This window comes from Scaptodrosophila lebanonensis, unplaced genomic scaffold (genome assembly GCF_003285725.1).
Source record: "Scaptodrosophila lebanonensis strain 11010-0011.00,11010-0021.00 unplaced genomic scaffold, SlebRS2 tig00000043-arrow-pilon, whole genome shotgun sequence".
NCBI classification, from domain to species: domain Eukaryota; kingdom Metazoa; phylum Arthropoda; class Insecta; order Diptera; family Drosophilidae; genus Scaptodrosophila; species Scaptodrosophila lebanonensis.
This window is the reverse complement of record NW_022060545.1, coordinates 6933888-6954772: the sequence shown is the minus strand read 5'-3', so window position 1 is coordinate 6954772 and position 20885 is coordinate 6933888. Positions and strand designations below refer to the sequence as shown.

General features: G+C 38.9%; 4 protein-coding genes across 5 annotated transcripts; 2 read left to right on the top strand and 2 right to left on the bottom strand.

The window, feature by feature from the left end:
* Positions 1–287: 287 nt before the first annotated feature.
* LOC115622158 (regulator of chromosome condensation) lies at positions 288–2880 on the top strand. Its single transcript, XM_030516026.1, has 3 exons — positions 288–433; positions 558–1323; positions 1383–2880. Exons 2-3 carry the CDS (start codon positions 654–656, stop codon positions 2144–2146), a joined length of 1434 nt encoding a protein of 477 aa, XP_030371886.1. The 5' UTR covers positions 288–433; positions 558–653; the 3' UTR covers positions 2147–2880.
* On the bottom strand, positions 2881–9732 carry LOC115622157 (motile sperm domain-containing protein 2-like). Its single transcript, XM_030516025.1, has 7 exons — positions 9417–9732; positions 7984–8469; positions 7683–7927; positions 4848–4923; positions 4371–4474; positions 3916–4287; positions 2881–3858 (listed from the first exon to the last, which is right to left on the bottom strand). The coding sequence occupies exons 1-7, from the start codon at positions 9505–9507 to the stop codon at positions 3661–3663; spliced, it is 1572 nt and encodes a 523-aa protein (XP_030371885.1). The 5' UTR covers positions 9508–9732; the 3' UTR covers positions 2881–3660.
* A 387-nt stretch (positions 9733–10119) lies between these two features.
* On the bottom strand, positions 10120–12241 carry LOC115622847 (motile sperm domain-containing protein 2). 2 transcript variants are annotated; one of them, XM_030516928.1, is made up of 4 exons: positions 12179–12241; positions 11504–12116; positions 10757–11242; positions 10120–10699 (listed from the first exon to the last, which is right to left on the bottom strand). In XM_030516928.1, the coding sequence occupies exons 2-4, from the start codon at positions 11589–11591 to the stop codon at positions 10548–10550; spliced, it is 726 nt and encodes a 241-aa protein (XP_030372788.1). In that variant the 5' UTR covers positions 11592–12116; positions 12179–12241; the 3' UTR covers positions 10120–10547. The 2 variants fall into 2 exon arrangements, with proteins under 2 accessions (XP_030372788.1, XP_030372789.1); XM_030516929.1 differs by having other exon boundaries at positions 11504–12032; positions 12179–12229.
* Positions 12242–14190: 1949 nt separating this feature from the next.
* On the top strand, positions 14191–18328 carry LOC115622874 (xenotropic and polytropic retrovirus receptor 1). The gene is made up of 6 exons (XM_030516964.1): positions 14191–14309; positions 15027–16215; positions 16823–17017; positions 17317–17486; positions 17638–17880; positions 17969–18328. The coding sequence occupies exons 1-6, from the start codon at positions 14241–14243 to the stop codon at positions 18131–18133; spliced, it is 2031 nt and encodes a 676-aa protein (XP_030372824.1). The 5' UTR covers positions 14191–14240; the 3' UTR covers positions 18134–18328.
* Positions 18329–20885: the final 2557 nt, after the last annotated feature.

The following is a 20885-nucleotide window of genomic DNA, read 5'->3' as shown; positions in this document are numbered from 1 at the left end:
TATTTATTTTTATTTATTTATTTATCGACAAACAGAGCTGTCAATGTGAGAAAAAAATCAAAACAATACATAACTAGTATTAGATAAAACTAAAGAAAAATAAAGCCTATAGAAATTTAATTGTGTATTTATTTATTGCGCTAAAACAATGATCATTTTTGAAAAAACCGCCGTCGTAAAGAGTCGTTTTTTAACATCAACTAGAGGTGTGTGTTCAGCAGCGTTTGTCACGCGTGACAGAAAAACATACGTACAGCGCTAACCACGGCAGCTGCTACATTAATTGTTTTGCACCACCACCGAAACGAGCCGGTTTTCCCGCGCATTTTCTTTTGCTGTCCTTTGATATATTTGCCTGACGAGGGGTATTTATTTTTTGAAGAACCGGCGCAACGTTTAGTAAGACATTGGCTCAACCGAAGGACAATTGCCAGTGAGTATTCTGCAAGAGCGTGCACATAACCACACACGTACCCATAAACGCCCTAGCAGAGTTGGTCATACAAACCTACTTACATATATATATGTACATACGTATATACATAACCTCGTTGCAGTTTTAGACACAGTCGCTAAAATTGTGAAATTGTGCACAAAAAACGTCCGGATTTAGAAAATACTACACAAACACACACACATTTTCCTAAACGATTATGCCGCGTCGCAAAGCACTTGCAAACAACAGCAATGCTGGTGTAGATTTAAATGAAACGGGTCCAACAGCGGCTAAAAGGGGACGCTTGGTATTTCATTTAGAATTGCCAAAGCGTCGCGAGGTGATTGGCAATGTGTTGGTGTGTGGCACCGGCGACACTGGGCAGCTGGGACTTGGCGAGGACATTCTCGAACGCACACGCTTGACTGTCGTCGAGAACATACCGAATCCTGTTGATATCTCTGCTGGTGGCATGCATTGTTTGGTGTTGTCCAAAGGTGGCGATGTCTACTCGTTTGGTTGCAACGATGAGGGTGCTCTTGGACGCGATACCAGCGGAGAAGGCGCCGAGGCGCTGCCGGCGCGGATTAATTTGCCTGGTAAAGCGCTGTGCATATCAGCGGGAGATTCGCACTCGGCTTGCCTGCTGGAGGATGGTCGTGTCTTTGCGTGGGGCTCGTTCCGCGATTCGCATGGCAATATGGGTCTTACCATTGATGGAAACAAGCGAATGCCTATTAATCTGCTTGAGGGCATAACGTGCTGCAGCATAGCCTCTGGCGCTGATCATTTGGTTATCCTCACAACATCAGGCAAAGTTTATACAGTTGGTTGCGCAGAGCAGGGACAGCTGGGACGTATATCAGAGCGTTCGGTATCGGGCGAAGGTGAGTTAAGAATATATTCGATGGAATTTGTGCCAAAGACTAACTGCATACAATTCTAGGGCGTCGAGGCAAGCGTGACTTACTACGGCCCGATCAACTTATGTTGAAACGGGCAAAACCTATAGAAGCCATTTGGGCCACAAACTATTGTACATTTTTGCGGGAATCCCAGACAGAGACAATCTGGGCCGTGGGACTGAACAATTATCGGCAGCTAGTGCATGACCAGGAAGCTGATCGAGTACTGATTCCAATTAAGACCCAGTTGAAGGATGTCAAGCAAATATCTGGTGGCCAACATCACACACTGGTACTGGACAACAGTTTGCGTTGTTTTGCTGTGGGGCGGCCAGAATACGGACGCCTTGGATTGGGCCCTATAAAAGATGTGGTGGGCCAGCTGACGCCAGTTAAAGTACTCGGTGAAAAGAAGATTACATATATAGGCTGTGGCGAAGCCTGCTCGTATGCCATAACGGACACTGGCGAGTTATTTTCCTGGGGCATGGGCTCAAACAATCAGTTGGGTGTTGGCGATGGCGACGATGAACTGGTGCCGGTACTTGTTAGCAGCAAAAATACACAGAACAAGCGCATGCTGCTCGCTGCTGGTGGTGGTCAACACAGCATTTTCCTTGTCGAGGTCGATGTGCAACAGGAGCAGAAAGAAAATGTGCCTGCCCAGAAGACGACGGCCATTAAGGACAAGGGAGCGGCTGCTAAGGAAAAATCATTGCCGGATGCTGAACGAAACGAGCCCAGTACTTCAGGGGATGCTGTTAAACCACCCGCAAAGCGCGGACGTAAGAAGACTAAAGACTAAAAAATCATAGTCATTACTACATTTCATTACAAGGCGTCATGGTCGTCCGGTGTAATGAAAACGTTGACCATCCTTGGTTACTTTTTGTACTTTGCTTATTAATACGCTTACTGAACTAAAAATGTTAATTTTTTGTTTTACAATCTTGTTTTAAATACGAAACCATAGTTAATTTGTATTTAAAATTATTACTCATGTAGATCCGTTTTCGCAGATGCTAAAAGAACAAAAGATTTACTAACAAACTATACCATCATAAGCTACTTTCTAAATTTTGCTATTTGCTCTCACTTTTGATTCAAATTCCAAAGGATTTGTGCGACTTCTGTAAACCCTCTAATTGATTATTTTCCTTGCTTTCTCTATTATATTTTTTACTTTAAATTCGTTGTAAAGGCGAAGCTGTAGTTAATTTGTATTTAGACGCCGTGTGAGCCGCTGGTTAAGAAATGAAACAAAGAAATTTGTTTACAAACTAATCAACTTTTTTTATAATAATATTGTAGTTTACATACACGAATATAAATATGTACGTACATTCGCTATAAATTCTTTGCTAAAGCAGGTTTACAAAGCAATGGAGAGTTAAGATTAGGTTATAACACAAATATGACGACAGAGATGGTTCCTCGGCCTCAAAATGGAGATTTATCCAAACTAGTCTTTGACTGGCAGTAACACAAACGGCAAAATGCTAAATAAACACCACCACCTACTTAACATCATACAAAAAATTGAAAATATTGTTTTTTTTTATTTTTTTTTTTTATCTATGTCTATATATATATTAGCTTTGTATAGTATATATTATGTATCGTGGTTGGTGTTGTTGATTGTGTAGTCTGTAGTGCTCAATTGACCGCATTGTGACTCATACTACATTAAACATGATGGGAACTAAGCTAATTTGTGGGTCAGGGCAACGCTCCGCTGACTAAATAATGGCCATTAAAGCTATTTCGTCGCTGCTCCTCTTGCTGCTGGTGATGTCTTTCGTCAGGCGGCACTATTGATTCTAAGGATGTTGTAATGGGACTGTAAACTGCCAGTGCAGCACTTTCAACATTACTTTCATTTGTTCCTTCGTAGGTGCTGCCCAAGTAGAAGCTCACAAAAAGTATGGAGCATAGTAATGAGAGCGATAGAATGACGCGCGCAAATTTACGCGCAAATGCAATAAGACCAAGCAGATAGCCGCCACCGGCGACACCGCCCACTTCGCTATCCACACCAATGCGGCCAGCGTTCCGTTTGAGTGCCAAATGGAGTTGGGCCAACATGAGGGCCTCCAGGCAATCGGCATCATCCAAATCAATGTAATCAAGTTCGAGGTCAAGAGCACAGACGCAAGGCTGTGTTGCGTCCACGTTGGCATTGGTGTCGCGCTCGTGGTGGCCGTTGCTGTTGAGGTTAGGAGGCTCATGTTGGCTGTTTGTGCTATGCTGGTGGTCAGTGACAGTGTCGCTGGTTGCCGCTACATCGTGTCTGGTCAGATTGCATTGGGATAGTAAATATTATTTACGTTTGGCGCAGCTATGTGCTTGTGTCTTATAGCAGGAGCCATGACTGGCACCGCCTGTCGCATTAGACTGATGATGCTGTTGATATAACAGATAACCTAATCCGGCAGCTAGCAACAATAAAACAAACAGTTGAATATACTGTAAATTCCTCGTAAATGCCATATTTCGCTGCAAAAGCGTTACTTCATCCTGCAAATAAAATATTTTTAATTATTAATCCAAAAGGGTATTAAGAGGCTGATTTACCTCCGCTGGCTTAACCAACGCTTTTTTTGAAGCGGCAGCGCCGCAAGGAGAAACTGGTGCGGCCGCTGCTTGTTTGCAAGACGCGGCGCTGGCGCTTCCCTTGACCTGATCGGGGCTAGCAAAACGACAGACAAGGCGATGCTGCTCCACATCGGGACAATTTTGTGGCTTATTTTTCCACATGTCTGCCACTTCGGAAGCACCACAATCTTTACTTACAGCCGGCATTCCCATCACCAGAAATTTGTCCTTGGCATCTTCGGACAATGAGTGCTCGGACTTCAGCCAAATGTTCACCTCAGTTGACTCATTGGGTCCCAGGACACCGCAGCGTGGACGCACGCGAAACTTCTCTGGCGATGTTGTTTGTATCTGCATAAGGAAAAAACCAAAATTGTTTATCTTTGGATTTGAATTTACGAGTGGAAGAGTTGTTTACCCATCAGGGATAATACCTTGTAAGTCACCGGCGTTTGTCCGACGCATTTTATGTTTAGGGTAGCCTCAGCGCTTTGCGAGTCGAAGTTCACATAATCACACGGTTCCAATGCCAGCATATCTATAGTAGATACAAAATATACAATATGTTTGTTTATTTTTTTACAATTTAGTATTTATATATATAGATATATAAAATTTGGTTCGAACAAAAGAAATGACTAAACTAAGTGTTAAATTAAGTTTTTATGACGTAAAAATCTATGCAGGATGTTAAATCTCTATCAAAAATGACATCAATTGTAAACACATTACCAAACTTGAAACACAATTATTTAAGAAAAAGTAATTAAATTATTAGCTGTTATAAGTTTTGTTCGTTCAATTTCGGTTCATAAGCGCCTCAATTAAATGAATATTGAATATAAGATTTATGTTGATGATTTTTGTTTTTTGGAAGTGTGCTTGAGCATTAATTTAGATTACAAACATACTCTCTCCGGGCGTGTGCAGTTCCGCATAGTCAGTAAGATCCGGCATCACCGTCGGAACGCTATTCGCAAAGTGTACCTGCAAAGTGTTTATTGAAATTTTTTGTAGTAATCGTGTAAAAAGGATGTATGTTTGTATGTTTTGGTATGTGATCGCAGTAATTTGACACACCATCATTACACGGCAGCGGTCGCAATGCAAGTGAGAGTAGATTGAATATGCTACAAATAGAAGGACGACCCCTATCCGCCCACTTAATAGCACTTCATTCCGAGCTTTTATGCCAAACGTGCCGATGGCTGGCTATTTTTTGCAGGCACACACATTTTAGCACCCTTGAGCTCACATTAGTGCATTTTACTTGATGTGATTCGCTTTACGCTAATAAAGAGATGATTCGCCATGCTTATGTATTGCAGTTAGAGTGACATATTTATATAGACATGCATACATACTTATTTGTATGTATGTATATATTAAGTGAAAAACCGCAAATTGTCTTTTAGCCGGAAAAAATAGTGTCTATCGAGTGTTTTATTATTACTATTTATAATGTTGAAGCGTGTTTGTTTTTATAATTCGCAACTTGAAACGCACCTTAATGATGTCTGCCAGCTCGTATGGCAGCGTTAATTTCAAATTACACACTTTTGATATAAAGAACTATAACTGAAGTCGTGCAGGAAACCAATAATAATGCGGCTTAGAACTGAACTACACTTATCGGTTGTTGCCTTGTATCGATAGCTCGGAACAAATCATAATCGTTTTTTACGTTCCAGAGCAGCTAGCAATTGAAGGGCAACGAACAGAAAAGTTCGTCCAATAAGAAAATTAAAATGCAATTGTGTTTGGGTGTTTGCGGATGGTATATGGAAATGCGGGTGAGCTCAGGCCCTAATTTCAAAATAAAAACTCAACGTTTATGTTTAATAGACGCATTTTTGCTTTGAAGCAGGAACACAGCAACCAAAAGGCAAGGCCATTGTGTAGTTTGAATATCAATTGGCACAATGTGAAGCTAATATACTAGTTTCATTCAGCAACAGCGGATATTGTTATACATTGTTTAACATCAAATCACACACAGCACACATGATCGCAGTAACGCACAAATACACAAAGACGCAAACGCATATTAGAATATACAAACCCTGGGCATCTTGCTTTGTTTGTCAAATTCTTTATATTTCAATTGATCAAACACAGCTTTCGCTTGATAAATAGTTTCTATCACTTTGTTTTATGTTCTAAATAATAGCACAACGCGGGGGCCAGACAAAATGCACAATTATTCTTAGAATTTATATTTTATTATAACAATGATTTTCTTTAGAAAATACATTAATAAAATTCAACGGCCGTCACTGATGACGACGCCGCCGCGGCAAACGTGGAAACAGAACTGATGGTAGACCGAAAGCGAACACAAAAGCAAATTAAAAAATAAAAGAAGAAAAAGCTTTAGAGCATTAGCTTGCGTGCCAATAAGCAACAAGGCACAGCTGTTTCGCGATCATTGCTACTTCGTATGTACATACATATGTTTACATCGGAAAGTGGCTGTTTGTGAATTTAATTTAAACATTTTTTGAGGGGATAACATATGTATGCTCATACGCCCAAAGGCAAGGAAACAAAAATAGTGAACATGGGTTGAAACAATTGGCGTATGACATATGTATGTATGTACATATGTATGCACACAGGGCGTGTGAGTAATTTATTGTCAACAATCATACATACATACATACATATGTAAGTAAGTATAAATGTGTGTATATTTATGTGCCCGATTCGGGCGTAATTATGACGCCGCATTCCATATTATTTATAAGCATGTGTGTTCTACTTTTTATGGGTCAACGCCGTGACTGACCATACTATAAACCAAAAGTTTAGATATGTATCAAAGAATGACACACACAAACATATTCTATAAATATAATTTCGGGCCACTTTGGTGGGTGTACGTGGGCCAGTGGCATTATAAATTTATGTGTTATTTACAACAAACTTGGCAGGACACACGCAAAGGAGCACTCCCTAAATCAATACACGCCAAGTAAATCAATTAGTATGTGCAAAAGTTTGTTGCGTGCCTCGTGCCTACTAAAAGCAATTAACGGTCAAGCTTTCCGACTTACGGGTGCGGGATAGGTCAGAACAAACGAATACAAAACGCAACAAATCCAATACAATTTCTTCGATGGCACGCTAAAGTTAAATTTGTATATCCTTTAAAAAATTACAATTAGAAAAAGTGTTCGATAATAGATTAATCTGAATCAATTTTTAATAGGACGAATAAAAGATTATGTATTGCAAAACTAGGACGCCACAACAAATTTAATTTCATTAAAATATTAATTTGTGTGCTCCTATTTGTTGAAGTCTGTTTGGTAACACTGCAAAATTGTTGTGTGGAAGAGGTATTTCAAAAGATTGATCATAAGTCTAAATAAATTTCAATACTTGTTATACCAATATTGCTTTTGCTGAGTAAACTATTTTGCAATATCATTAATTAGTGATACAAGTATGAAGTTCTTCAGACTGCACATAACATTTATTTATAAAAACTATCATTTCTATCGGTGTCTGTGGTTTTAATGGTTTTAATGATGCAAAATTCCTAATATCTAAATTGTATTTAAAAATTTGTAGAAACCAAAAAGCATTTCTATTTAAAAACAATCGCTTTTTGACAATATTGCACAATAGCCAATTAGAATCCTCTACGGTAAGGAACACTTTCGAAATTCTCCTTCAGTTGATGTAAGGTGTGTAAAAACACACCTATATTGCGATTGACTGGGAGAGATGAGCCGACTCACCTTTTTGTCGCCGTTAAGGGCAGGCTCTTCATCGCCGGCATTGGCCGCCTGTACACCGTTCGTTGGGGTTTTAAGAGAGACGCTCTTTGGCTCCGGCACAAAGCTATATTCGTAGGTGTCATTGCCACCCCAGTTAGTCAGACAGTTGTCCTTATGCACGTACTGTGTTACATCTTTTTTCGATATCATTTTCAATATCTCAACAGCCTTGGGCGGTAGCAAAGTTTTGACGATTTTAAAGGCAGCTATAAGCAAGGAAATTCTGTATCTGAGTTTAGATCCCGAGCGGAAGAAGGCTTACCATTTAAAACCCAGGCCAGCTCATATACAAGTATATAATTTAGAGTGTTCGGATAGTATAATTTAAATGTCTCAATAATTCGTTTGACAAAATCCAAATCCATTGTCGCTAGACCCGTACCCGCCATGTCGAAGAATATGCTCAGTTGGATCAAATGCTGTTCGCGTTGTGTGCGTTCCACCCAGTATACGACAAGGCGAATGAGCTCATCCAAATTCTTAGACTTGTTGTGCAACTTGACTCTGAATATTAACAATGGCTTGCCGTCAATATCGTGGTTGTGCACAAAAACGGACCCCTCATCCAAGTACTCGCTGTTTAGGTTGGTCTCATTAAGTTCATTCGCGCCATACTCCTGACGCCAAATGCATGTGTCCCAGAGCTTGGTCAAGGCGGTTTCCATTTCCAGATCGTACATTTCGAGAAATCTTTGCAACCAGAGATTGTCGTTGCGTATGCGATCCATGTCGACGGGATGGAAGGGTGCTAAAGGATGGAAATGTGAGGTATTTTTAAAAATAAATAAATATCACATCTTTGTTTGTCAAGTGGGTCGATAAACATTTTTTAAATAGTTGGCGTCATATTGGCAGATCTTATCATGTAAACAAACTCAGCTTGTATATATGTATGTACATATGTATGTATACGTATACTTATTTATTTTTATTTTATTACATCATCCATTTGGCCACCTATGCCCCTATTCCCAGTCAAATGTGGTGAGAAACGTTATAGACCTAACAAACTAAAAAAAGAGCTATTCTCAATTTTGACTTAACTTATATATTTTATAGGTTATTTATATTTATTTAATTCTAGGAGTGAGTAGGATTACTAGGTGATAAGAAAACAAAGCCTATTTGACTCATTCATTTTTAGGTATATGAACAAACCTTTGTGAAAGAATAGTTTTTAGTATTTACACTATTTGATTATAATCGTTTAGGTAAGCTTCTAAGCCTATTGCTAAATTATTAAACAGCCCTCCGCTAAATTTAGAAAGTGTCGTACATATGTACTTGTTTATAGGCACGTGTTTTCCGCCCTGTTATATTTATGATCTTAACACTTTAACCTTTATACCTTAAGCGGTAGCTCGAACTTCAAGTGTTGGCTTAGCCAATTAGAATGTTATGCCAACAATTCCCCACCTGAAGCTTAACAAGTTTCAATATCTTTTTTGCAGCATGTCGCAGCAAATGCCAGACTACTATTTGTATAGGTTGTTAAAAAAAATATATTAATGGGAAAGTGCAGTATTTTATTTAAAATTATTATCGACTACTTGCTATAAGTATAGTATGTATACTTTTCACGAATATATGTAGTATATATGTACTCGTTTATGTAGATACTAATAATGTTAGCCGAGCATCGTTAGAAATTGCACCTGAGCTCAGCTGTAATAAGAACTTTGTACTTGGCTTTACCTGCAGGCGGTGTTTGGTCGTACTTCTCATTGAACTTTTGACGCAGCTCCTCGATTTGCCCCACCGTGGGTACTTTAACTTTAATGCCCATATCGGCAGATGGACTCTGCACGCCTGATAACGGTAATGCTTGAGAGTGCACTAATCGTAAATTTGTTGATAACAGGTGCTACGGGGATTTGGGTGGGCTTATCGCTTCAAAGAATCGATATAATCCGCACACAAATTAAGGTAAACAACTAGCGTTGGTCTGCGCCGATAAGAATTGCTTTCCTGCCGCGGCACGACTGTGCGACTCAACACAACAAGTGCGTTCCACGAGCGACGCGGGCGAACTGCCGGCTTTGACGAGCCCCATAACGGTTAATGCCTCAACGGGCCTGCGATCGGCATCGACGATTCGTTTGGCAGTCGGTTGGCGTGCGCTGCGAATGTAGAGCACCTCTACCTTTACTTTTACACGACGGCACAATGTAACCCCCGCATGTCCCACCACCAGTAGGGCGTCCCAAAACGGACTGTCGTCGCTGCAATAGAGCGCGATCGTAAGACTATGCCAGCTGCATTTCAATGAATCGCATACCCTCTGATCAGCGTTGTTACTTGTAATTCTTCATCGTAGGAAACAGGTTGGAAAAAGCTGCTAAAAAGCTATTTTTTTTAATTTATAAATTAAGTTTTGGCTATAAATAAAGAAACGTAATTTTGACAAAGAAACTTTTTATTATTATTTGGTGCCAACACGGTAATGTTTTTCTCTCTCTTGGGGGAAATAAAATTGATTGCCATATTACATAATTAAAAGGAAATATGAAAATGTAAATATTTGTAGCTATTTATCCTAGGGTCTTTTTGGTATTGCTTTGTGTAAAACTCATCTGACCTTCCCACAAGCACTTCAGAGTTGAAGAGAAAATAGCTGCATTGGCGACATCCAATAAGCACTTCAGAGTTGGCGGAAAAATAGCTTAATTGGCAACACTGCCTCCGATTGAAAGAGAGAGTGCGTGAGAATGCAAATGTGAGAATAATACTTAGTTACGAAGCTCAATGCAAAGCTTTGCAGTACAACTTGGCTTTGAATTACAAATTTACAACAAATACAAAAGTGTTACTACCAGGTTGTGACAATCAGGCAAATTTGTATTCATAGTCATCATTGCCTCCCCACAGCTTCAGGCAATTATCCTTATCCACATAGAGCGTAATATCCTTCTTGGAGGTTACTTTTAGTATTTCCAAAGCATCGGCAGGCAAAAAAGTCTTCACAATCTTAAAGGCAGCTGCAGTAAAATATTGGTAATAAATTATAAAATCATTAATTGTAACAGTCTACGTACCATTTAGCAAAAATGGCAGATCATGTACTAGAATGTAGTTGGGCGCACTGGGATACTTTGTTTCAAAGAGTTCAATTATTCGTTTAATGAAGTCCAAGTCCACGTTGCTCAAGCCTGTGCCGCTCATGTCCATAAATATGGTGACTTTCTCTAGATAATTCTCACGATGAATCCGCTCAATCCAATAGACAATGATACGCATTAATTCATCGCTATTCTGGCTTTTCGAATGCTTTTTCATACTGAGTATAAGCAACGGCTTGCCATCCTTATCCTTGTTACGCACAAAGATCTGGCCATCGTGCAAATATTCCGCATTCACATTGCTCTCGTCGATCTCATTGACCCCAAAACTTTTGCGCCAAGCGCAATTCTCCCATAGACGTTGCAGCGTTTTTTCAACATCGAGATCATAGACTTGAAGAAGCTGCGATAACCAGATATCGTTGTCTTTTATCCGCGCAATGTCTTTATCATGGAATGCATCTGGATAGTGGTAATAAGTAATGGTTAAGAAAAACGTTTCCAGTACTTCAGTCTGTTCCTGTTTCCAAACTTGTCAGAATTGAAAATTGCTAAATGTACTTTTTTGCCGCAAAACGATAGCGTTCGGCATGAAGCTAATTATGAAATCATATTCCAATAGCACTTTTTTACAGTAAATAAATAACTCGTATATTTGAGAATTGTAGATAAACCAATTTCTATTCGGAAACAGCTACGATTGTGTTTACGATTGTTACTCACCCTCTGGCGGTTCGAATTCCATTTTCTCTAGGAAACGCTTCCGTACCTCGGTGATCTGTTCGGGTGTGGGTTTTTTATCTTTCGGCATGTTGCAGTATTTTATAGTTACAAAACAAAAAAAAAACAAAAAATCACAGTCGACGGCAAGTTAAATAGATAATACGTATACAATGTATTATCGCTGTTGTGTGGTTCTTCCGCCCGATTGCTTATCACTTTGCGTCAAGATAAAGCAGAAGGTGTAGTATATAGTACATACGCGTACCCGTATACTATAAATATCACTTCGATTCTGTGAGACTGCACAGAAGTCGTTGATCGCTGTTTAAAGACTTCTTTCCGCCGTGCAGTCTAATCAACAACTGACGGCAAGCAGCTGTTGGGGTTGATTGCGATTGTGCCTCGCTCCAAATGATCGCTCGTTCTACCCGATCTTTGTTTGTATTATGTGTACATATGCACATACATACATATATAGCAATGCAGATATAGATATGTGTTATGTTGTTCGCCCTGGCCGCGGCTGCTTCTGCTCTCAGATCAATTTGAAAAACACATTACGGGAGCGCAGTGATGATGGAAACAACAAAAGTGTAAGTCAGTCAATTGCGATCTTCAAAAGCGGGAATTACAAATATATGTATTTAATAATACGACCTCTCTGTGTATAGTTACCGGTTGCGACTGCGATCATACTCTTGTATATATGTGAAGTTGGTTTTTACTAAACTAAAAGTGTGTAATAGTGTGTGAATTGTATCTAGAACAGACTACTAAGTTATTTATTTTCGATTTTCCAGATTTAGTCAGTGGATAAAAAAAAAGTCAGACTTAAATGTGGAAAAATGTATTGGTACATACATTTATTGGTAGTAGAAACGACGAAAAATGTATAGGATATGGGTTCTACGTTTTTATTTGTGCCGACAATTGGTACTTGAGGTTTTAATGCTAAAATCACGGTGTAATTTTTTATCATAAAATTCTTAGTGTTGCAAAATGTTTAAAATATAGTTCAATTATTGACAAAATTAAATGAACACTAGATTTGGGTAGCACTATAAAAGCATATCGTTTTAGACATCATACATAGATTCTATATATACTTTAATGTAGATTTAAATCAGTGAGAACTGAAAGTAAACAAATCAGTGCTTCACTTGTCGCAGTGTTGACAAATTTTACGAAGCACCGTTATATATATTTAGTCAGTGACACAGCAACCATTGACAATATGTTCACACTAGAAGTTGAAAGCCTGAGCGTTATATCTTATTTAAGTTTTGGGCCTCGTGCGGAGCACATGTAATTTGTTAGTCCTACTTTTATTATTTATACATTTTTGTTAACACAAAATATGCGCTTTAATATTTTTATTTTACTTATTTCATCACAATGGGTTTTATTCGCGATGTGCAGCAAACCTTGGTTTTATTTCTATATTTTTTTATCTTCCTTTTTCATCAGTTTGATTTAATTTATTAGATACAAAAGTTAATCTTTTAATTTCAATATTTTACAATTATTTTATTAACATACTAGCAGGTCTTGTCCGTCTTTGATGGGATCAGTACTTTTCTTTCCAATAATAAGTTTATTTAAAATATGTTATTTCTCTTTTGACACTCTCTAAAGTTTCTAAAGGAACTGCCAATGGCAAATTACTTTGGTACGTTCCGAAAACTATACACGTACTATTTACATACATATGTATATTGTATGCATGTAAGTAAATTTCTGAAAAATTAAATAATAATATTTTGAAATGCAATTGTGAAAATTCTGATAAATTAAATTAAAATATTGTGGCGCCCTCTGCGATTCTCATACCAAGTACCTAAGCGCTGACAAATCGAAAATTCCATTGTGAATTTTCAGTTTTCTGAAATAATAAATAATAAATTTGTGGATTTAAATTGGGACTCTACACAAATCAAAAAGTGAGCCCAATAAGTACTATGTTGTTTATAATTTCAATTTTTCTTCGTTTTCAGCTAATGGCTAAACATGTGAAAATCGAAACCATCAGTAGAATGCTTTTCATTCGGTAGGGCGAACACCAACTTACATACGCTGTAAGTATCTCTAAATCACATACCTACTTGTGTGTTGGTCTCACAACAACAACTTGTTGCTTGTTATTCAATCAAAAATCACAAAGAGTAAAATAAAATTGCTTCACTTAAATAGGTATCGGCTAGTAAAATAATTTTTTATAATTTTTTTTTTATATTATAACAACAGTGACGTATTTATTTGAATGGCCTTGCATTCATCATATAATTACTGTTTTATTATTTTGCCTCAGCCACAAAGTTAAAACGATACGTACATATGTATAAGCCGCTAAAATAGGCATGTTGTGGCTTATGTGGAAAAATAAGTAATTTAATTCTTATATTTTTCTAACGCTACACCCACCAAATGATTGCGGTTTATTAACACAACTGGCCAACAGACTTTACTAGACAGTTGCGCGCCGATTTGTTTTCATTGTTGACATTGAAAATCGAGAGCTGCGAGAAACTTGGCAACATAATATGGCAAGGGCGGTGGTGCCGGAGGACGATTATGGTGGCGTCTATAGAAAGCTTTGTGGCCGGTGTTGGGGCCAACGTGAAAACTTTTGGTTGGCCAGCCAGTTGGCTTGTTTACGTGAAAACGTGCGCGTGGATCGCTATTTTGCTGCTCCTTTGTCCAATGTCGAGCAGCTGAGCTCTGCACCAATAGCTTTAAAATGAAGTTTGCGGAACATTTAACGGCACACATAACGCCCGAGTGGCGTAAACAGTACATTAATTATGAGGTAAATGCTCGATTGCCTCAGATTTGTGCAGAAGGAAGTTGAGAAAATATCTATCGTATAGATACAGAAGTGTGTGCTTTTTTCGCTGCGAGCTGTCAATGTGAGCGGTGACGTCACGTGGAAAACTCTTGACCAGCTGTCAAAAGACGACAAAAGCTTGCGCTCGGCACCAAAGTTGGCGCATGCGCCTTCAAGCATTTAAGCGGCGTTTGTTTTGCTCGCCTGCAACGTAAACAGATGCGAAACAGCCATAAAGAACGGAAGAGACTCGCACAGTGAGTGCGAGAAGTAAACGTAGCACATTGCCTTGCCTAGAAAGCAAATGTTTTCAGCCACTCCCATAACAGTATGAGTTTTCAGAATAATTTCATAAATACTTATCATATCTGATAATATGATATAGTAACTTTGTAAATCAAGCTTTGTGAGTTGAGCTCCTTTTTAATAATAGAAATATCTAAAATATATCCACAACCAACAGTACACAGAAAATCCAATTTTATAATATTATCTCAAAATATCTCCAATCAGTGAAAATATCCAAATTAAATGCATCATTTGTGTCCGCTAGGATATTCACTTCAAGTTTTTGTTTCTTCACCATATTGTTATAGGTTGTACTTCAATCACTTCTTAATTAATGTGGAATGATGATGAGCTACTTTCTTTATAATTTAAAAAATATGAACTACTTGTATATTAACAAACCAATTGCAGGAAATGAAAGCAATGCTGTATGCGGCCATCGAGCAGGCACCCTCAGCTGAGCTCGTGGATCGCGAGATGCTCACACGCTATTTTGCCAAATTCGACGAGGAATTCTTTCACTATTGCGACAAGGAGCTAGCCAAGATTAATACTTTCTATTCGGAGAAAATGGCAGAGGCAACACGCAAGTATGGCAATCTGCGGAGTGAGTTAACCGAGGCTATGGAAATGGGACACGTAAAGAAGCAGCCGGCATGGAAGGCACGCACACCCCTGGGGAAGAAGAATGTACCGGCACGCAAGATACAGGATCTCAAGTTGGCATTTAGTGAATTCTATTTAGGTCTGATATTGCTGCAGAACTACCAGAATCTGAATTTTACCGGCTTTAGGAAAATACTTAAGAAGCATGATAAGCTGCTGAGCGTAGATTATGGTGCCCGCTGGCGAACCGATCATGTGGAGGCAGCACATTTCTATACCAACAAGGACATCGATCGGTTGATACAGGAAACAGAGCAGGCCGTCACGCAGGATATTGAGGGTGGCGATAGGCAGCGTGCAATGAAACGCTTGCGCGTGCCCCCCCTGGGTGAGCAACAGAGTCCCTGGACAACCTTCAAGGTGGGCCTCTTCTCGGGTGCTTTTGTTGTGCTCTTCATAACAGTTGTGATTTCGGCCATGTTTTATGGCTTTGGAGAGAATTGGCGCGTGGGCTTGCGTATGTTTCGAGCACCGTTTCTTATTACCGAGTGCCTCTTTCTGTGGGGCGTCAACGTCTATGGCTGGCGTTCGTCGGGTGTGAATCATGTGCTTATCTTCGAGCTGGATCCCCGAAACCATCTGTCTGAACAGAATATTATGGAAATCGCGTCAGTATTTGGCGTTATCTGGGCGTGCTGTGTACTTTCCTATATTTTCTGCGATCCATTGGGTATTCCTCAATATGCCGCACCTTTGTTTCTCTACACACTGATGGCAGCTTTTTTGCTTAATCCAACGCGCACATTTCATCACGAGGCTCGCTATTGGGCTATTCGAGTTGTAAGCCGTGTGGTCTGTGCCCCATTCTGCTTTGTTAACTTTGCCGATTTCTGGCTGGCGGATCAGCTGAATAGCATTGTACCTGCATTTCTGGATATACCGTTTCTCATATGCTTTTTTGGACGCAATCCCACATGGCATAAAGCCGGAACAGGTAAGCTTATGTTTGAAAATTCTGAGCTTTCTATTTTGGTACTTCTAGTATATTGCTTAACAATTTGTGAAAGACTATTAAACAATGGAAAAAGTGCCGATGGTGAAATAAGCTTAATTAAGAGATATACGAGTATCAACACATGACACTTGTATGTGATATAAATATATGGGAGGAGCAACTTGGGCTTTTGTTCTCTGGAGTTTTTGTGGTTATCTTCTTTATATATAGTAACATTTTCTATAGATTGAGAGAGTAGCTGACTTATTGAGCACTTAGGCGATCTTTTTCAATTAAGACTGAATACCTAGCTTAAGTTGTATTTGTAAGTTTAATTTAAGTTATAAATATAACAGTTAACTAAAAAAAAATTTGCACTTTGATTTTAACAATAATATTAATTGATTTAAGCTTATTAGTTAGTTAATTAATTTATTTTAATTAGCTTAATTCCGACAAGCAAACAACAAGTCGAAAACTTTTGCATAACATGAACAATTATCCTCAGATAGTCTAAGAGTATTGAGCTCAGAGTGCTCAGCTGTATTTTTCAATTAGGCTCTTGATTAAATATTTTCCCTCTGCTGCATTTCATTATGTTTTCCAGCTGGGAACCATTGCGTGCGTTATGTGTCCCTTTTGCATCCCATTGTAGCCATATTGCCCGCATATTTTCGATTTGCGCAGTGTATACGACGATATCGGGACACAAAGGAGGCCTTTCCGCATTTGGTGAACGCGGCAAAGTATGCAACATCTTTTTTCGTGGTCATATTTGCTCATAAATATCACACGACAACGGGTGAGTGCAATACATACTTGGTTTCAAACTCTATTAACCCCCATTTGTGATACGTGTTGCATGCCACGGTCGCGGTCTTATTCATTAAAGCGCTGAGCATACACAGATGAGCTTTCGCAGCAGAGAGCTCGTTATGGTCCTTGTTTATGCTCCCACTTGCCAATTAGCCAGTGTGTTCATAGTGACAAATTTATGTTAATTTTATTTCGCATAATAAAATAAAGAATGAAACTAAGAATACGTGGCCACGTGTTCATCAGTGCAATTTATTTGACTGCCCACAATCCGAATGCTTGCAGAGACCTACCCGCTGTCGAAGGAGAATCCGTGGTTCTATCTCTGGATAACAGCGGCCATATTCTCCTCCTGCTATGCCTACACATGGGACATTAAGATGGACTGGGGTCTGTTCGATGCCAAGGCGGGCGACAATCGATTTTTGCGTGAGGAAATCGTTTACTCTTCAACGGTGCGTATCTTGTTGTTGTGCGGACGATATGGGTTGTCCGCTGTCCTGCCGGACGTCTGCTAATGGAAGCTATAAATATTTGTGCAAATAGCACGTAAAACAATCTTTCAAAGCTCTTCCCCTTCACCTTTCACTTGTCTCTCCTCTGCAGTGGTTCTACTACTTTGGCATCATTGAGGACTTGATATTGCGCTTTAGCTGGACGCTGTCCATGAGTCTCATCGAGGCCGGCTATATTGAAGGTGACGTCATGATGACCATACTCAGCCCACTGGAGGTGTTTCGTCGCTTCATTTGGAACTACTTTCGGCTTGAGAACGAACATTTAAACAATGTGGGCAAATTTCGTGCCGTCCGTGATATATCGGTGGCGCCCATGGACTGTTCAGATCAGGTAGTGAGCAGCTAAACACAAAACGACTTAATAAAGCCACTTCCCATTAATGTCAATGCCAATCTATCTCTATCTTAATTGCCCACAGACGACAATTTTGCGCATGATGGACGAACCGGATGGCGTGCTGAATCGTAGACGCGGCAAAACTGCGGGGAACACTGGCAAGGCCAGCTCATCAAAGAAGAGCAAACAGGGACAGCAGCGCCTGCTTCTTTTGCAGGGCGAATCTGTGGAGGACCTCTGTGCGTAGCTTCAAGCCCGCGGGCTATGTACGCAAGCGAGATTAAACATTGCGCCAACTCATAAACGCTGGAACGCCAAAGGCGACCAATTATTGACGCCATTGCTTCAGAGATCCGAGCGATTTGCATTTGATTAGACGCCCACAAATTTGTTTCTCAATGTGCACAAATATTAAATGTACCTATATATTAATGTAAACTGATTACAAGTTGTTTATTTTGATGCAACATTTGTATTTAGATGCGTCTTTATGTGGCTTTCACACACTTTGAGAAAAACTAAACCAGTAAATAATTGCCGACGACTAGAAATGTATCATGAGACAGGACATTCGCAGTTGAAATGAGACTAGAAATTGTATTGAATATGGCTTGTTTTTGAACTGTGGCTCAAACCCTTTTATAAATTTATGACACTTTTCGCAAATCTGTTTAAGTAATTCGAATTACTTTCATAATTGTGGCGCCTTACAGGTAATGTGAAAAATGTATCTGAGCTAAGATAAACCTCTTTTTAAAGAATATTAACAGAAGCTGACAACCATATTTCTGCCAATTTTGACATGAACTTTTTATACTCTGTACATAAAATGTACAAGAGTATATTAGGTTTGCGGGAGCTGAAAAATGTAACAGGCAGAAGGAGGCGTGACAAGACGAGTCGATCTAGCCCGGTCTGTCCGTCTGTCAGTCTGTCCGTCTGTGCGTCCGTATGAACACCTGGATCTCAGAGACTATAAGAGATAGAGACACCAAATTTTGCACAAAGATGCCTTATGTATGTACGCTATACGAGTTTGTTTTATTTTTTTGATTTTTCCCCCACGTCCCCCCTATGGGGGTTTTCCCGAATTTCCATTCGTATAATCGCCTATATCTCGGAGACTATAAGACCTAGGAACACCAAATTTTAGTCCCAGATGCCTTATGTGAATACGCAGAGAATGTATATTTTGGAATTTCCCTTCCTCCCCCCTCTCCCCCGCAAATCGTAACTCCCGTAATTCTTGGAATTTCGATCTAAATTTTGGAAATACCCCTAGTTGGTTATTATGTGTCCGTATGCCAAGTTTTACTATGATAGACCGATTTAACAAGAAGTTATAGCCATAAATATATTTGCTACTGCAGCGCTGCACAAGCGCTGCTTAAGCGCTGCCCGCGGCTGTTGTTGATGCTGGTGCTTTGGTTGACTGCACACATGTTTACACAGACACGAATATACGAGCATAAACATACATACACTCACATAGAGGCAATTGTTTTGTATATGTGCAATTATACACTCTTTACGTCAGTTCGAGTACCAAAAGAGGTAAAATCGATCAAATTTATTTTTTTAATTTTCTTAATTTTTTTTATTTTCTATAATTATTTTAAACATATGTACAGAGTATTTCAAAGTCGGGACACCCGACTTTAGCTTTTTTACTTGTTTTTTAGGTGTTTTTGTCATAGTTTTTTTTAGGCAGAGGTAGTCGAAAGAATTTACAACACGAACATTGTTGTACATACTCGTGCATAATCCACTAAAGAAGGTTTTTTCTTGTTGCTGAAAGTTGCAAAAGGAATTGTTCTAGTGACATACTAGTTTGATGCATGCAGAGGCAACTTAAAGGAGAATTTAATAGGATTACTGTACATATATTATATACCACAAAAATTGAAGACTTTCAGCTTTCCCAAGTATATATGACATTTGGTTTGCGTCAGAAACAAAAAACCACAAAACTTTAACTGATTTCATGCTTTTTAATTCAGAAATGAACAAAAAATGCATGTCTACTTAATATAAATTATGTGCGTTCAAATTTGTGATTTTTTCAAGAGTATAGAGAGTTTTTTTGGTTTTAATTGAAATAACATTGTATTTATATTGTGAACTTAACTGAACTCTTAGTAGTGTAGCTATGTGTTAGTCCAGACATAATATAATTCTCAATAAATACATATGTTAAGTCATTTTTTTGGTCTATCATCTTAACAAAAAAGCGAGCTGAGCTGTTAATCTTGACAATGGGAGCAACAACAAAAGCCGCAGCATCAATAATGAACATGTCGTGCTGTGCAATGAATGACTTTATTTTGGTTATCATGTTTTGGCTACAATTAGAATGAATTGCTAAAACATACCCATTCATTTCGGCAATTCGTAATCGTGTGTGCGTGTTGCGAGATTAGAAAAATTTGGCAAAGTTACACTAAACTGCAATTTGGTTCCAATTGATGGTTGCGTGTGTAATGTGTTTGTAATGGGAGTGAAAATATTATTATATAAATTCTGTATTTGTGTAACGGGCAGAAAGAGGTGTGGTAATTCCATGTTATCCGCATGAATAGACAAGAGTGGTGCACAATCTGTCCGTCGGTCCGTCTGAGCGTCCGTATGAATATTGATAACGTTCGGCACAGAAGAGCCTTGGACACTAACCTTGATATATGTCTTATAAATATGGAAATTCATTTTATTGCAAACAATAAATAACTTATTTTTTTTGTACAGGGTGCGCCATCTTTTATGTCGGTGTGTAGATATTGAATGGCTTTGTCATTAGTGAACCGATTGACTTGAGTAGACCAGTGTTGAAAACCTCAGTTCAAGAAATTGTACAGAACCAAATTAAATAAAAATATCTCATACTTGAAAATCGGTTGTTTATTTTCAAAGATATTCAATGTTTACATACCGACATAAAAGATGGCGCACCCTGTAAATATACAATAGCCTTCGTACCTTTTTATATTCTGTCTCCGAAAGCT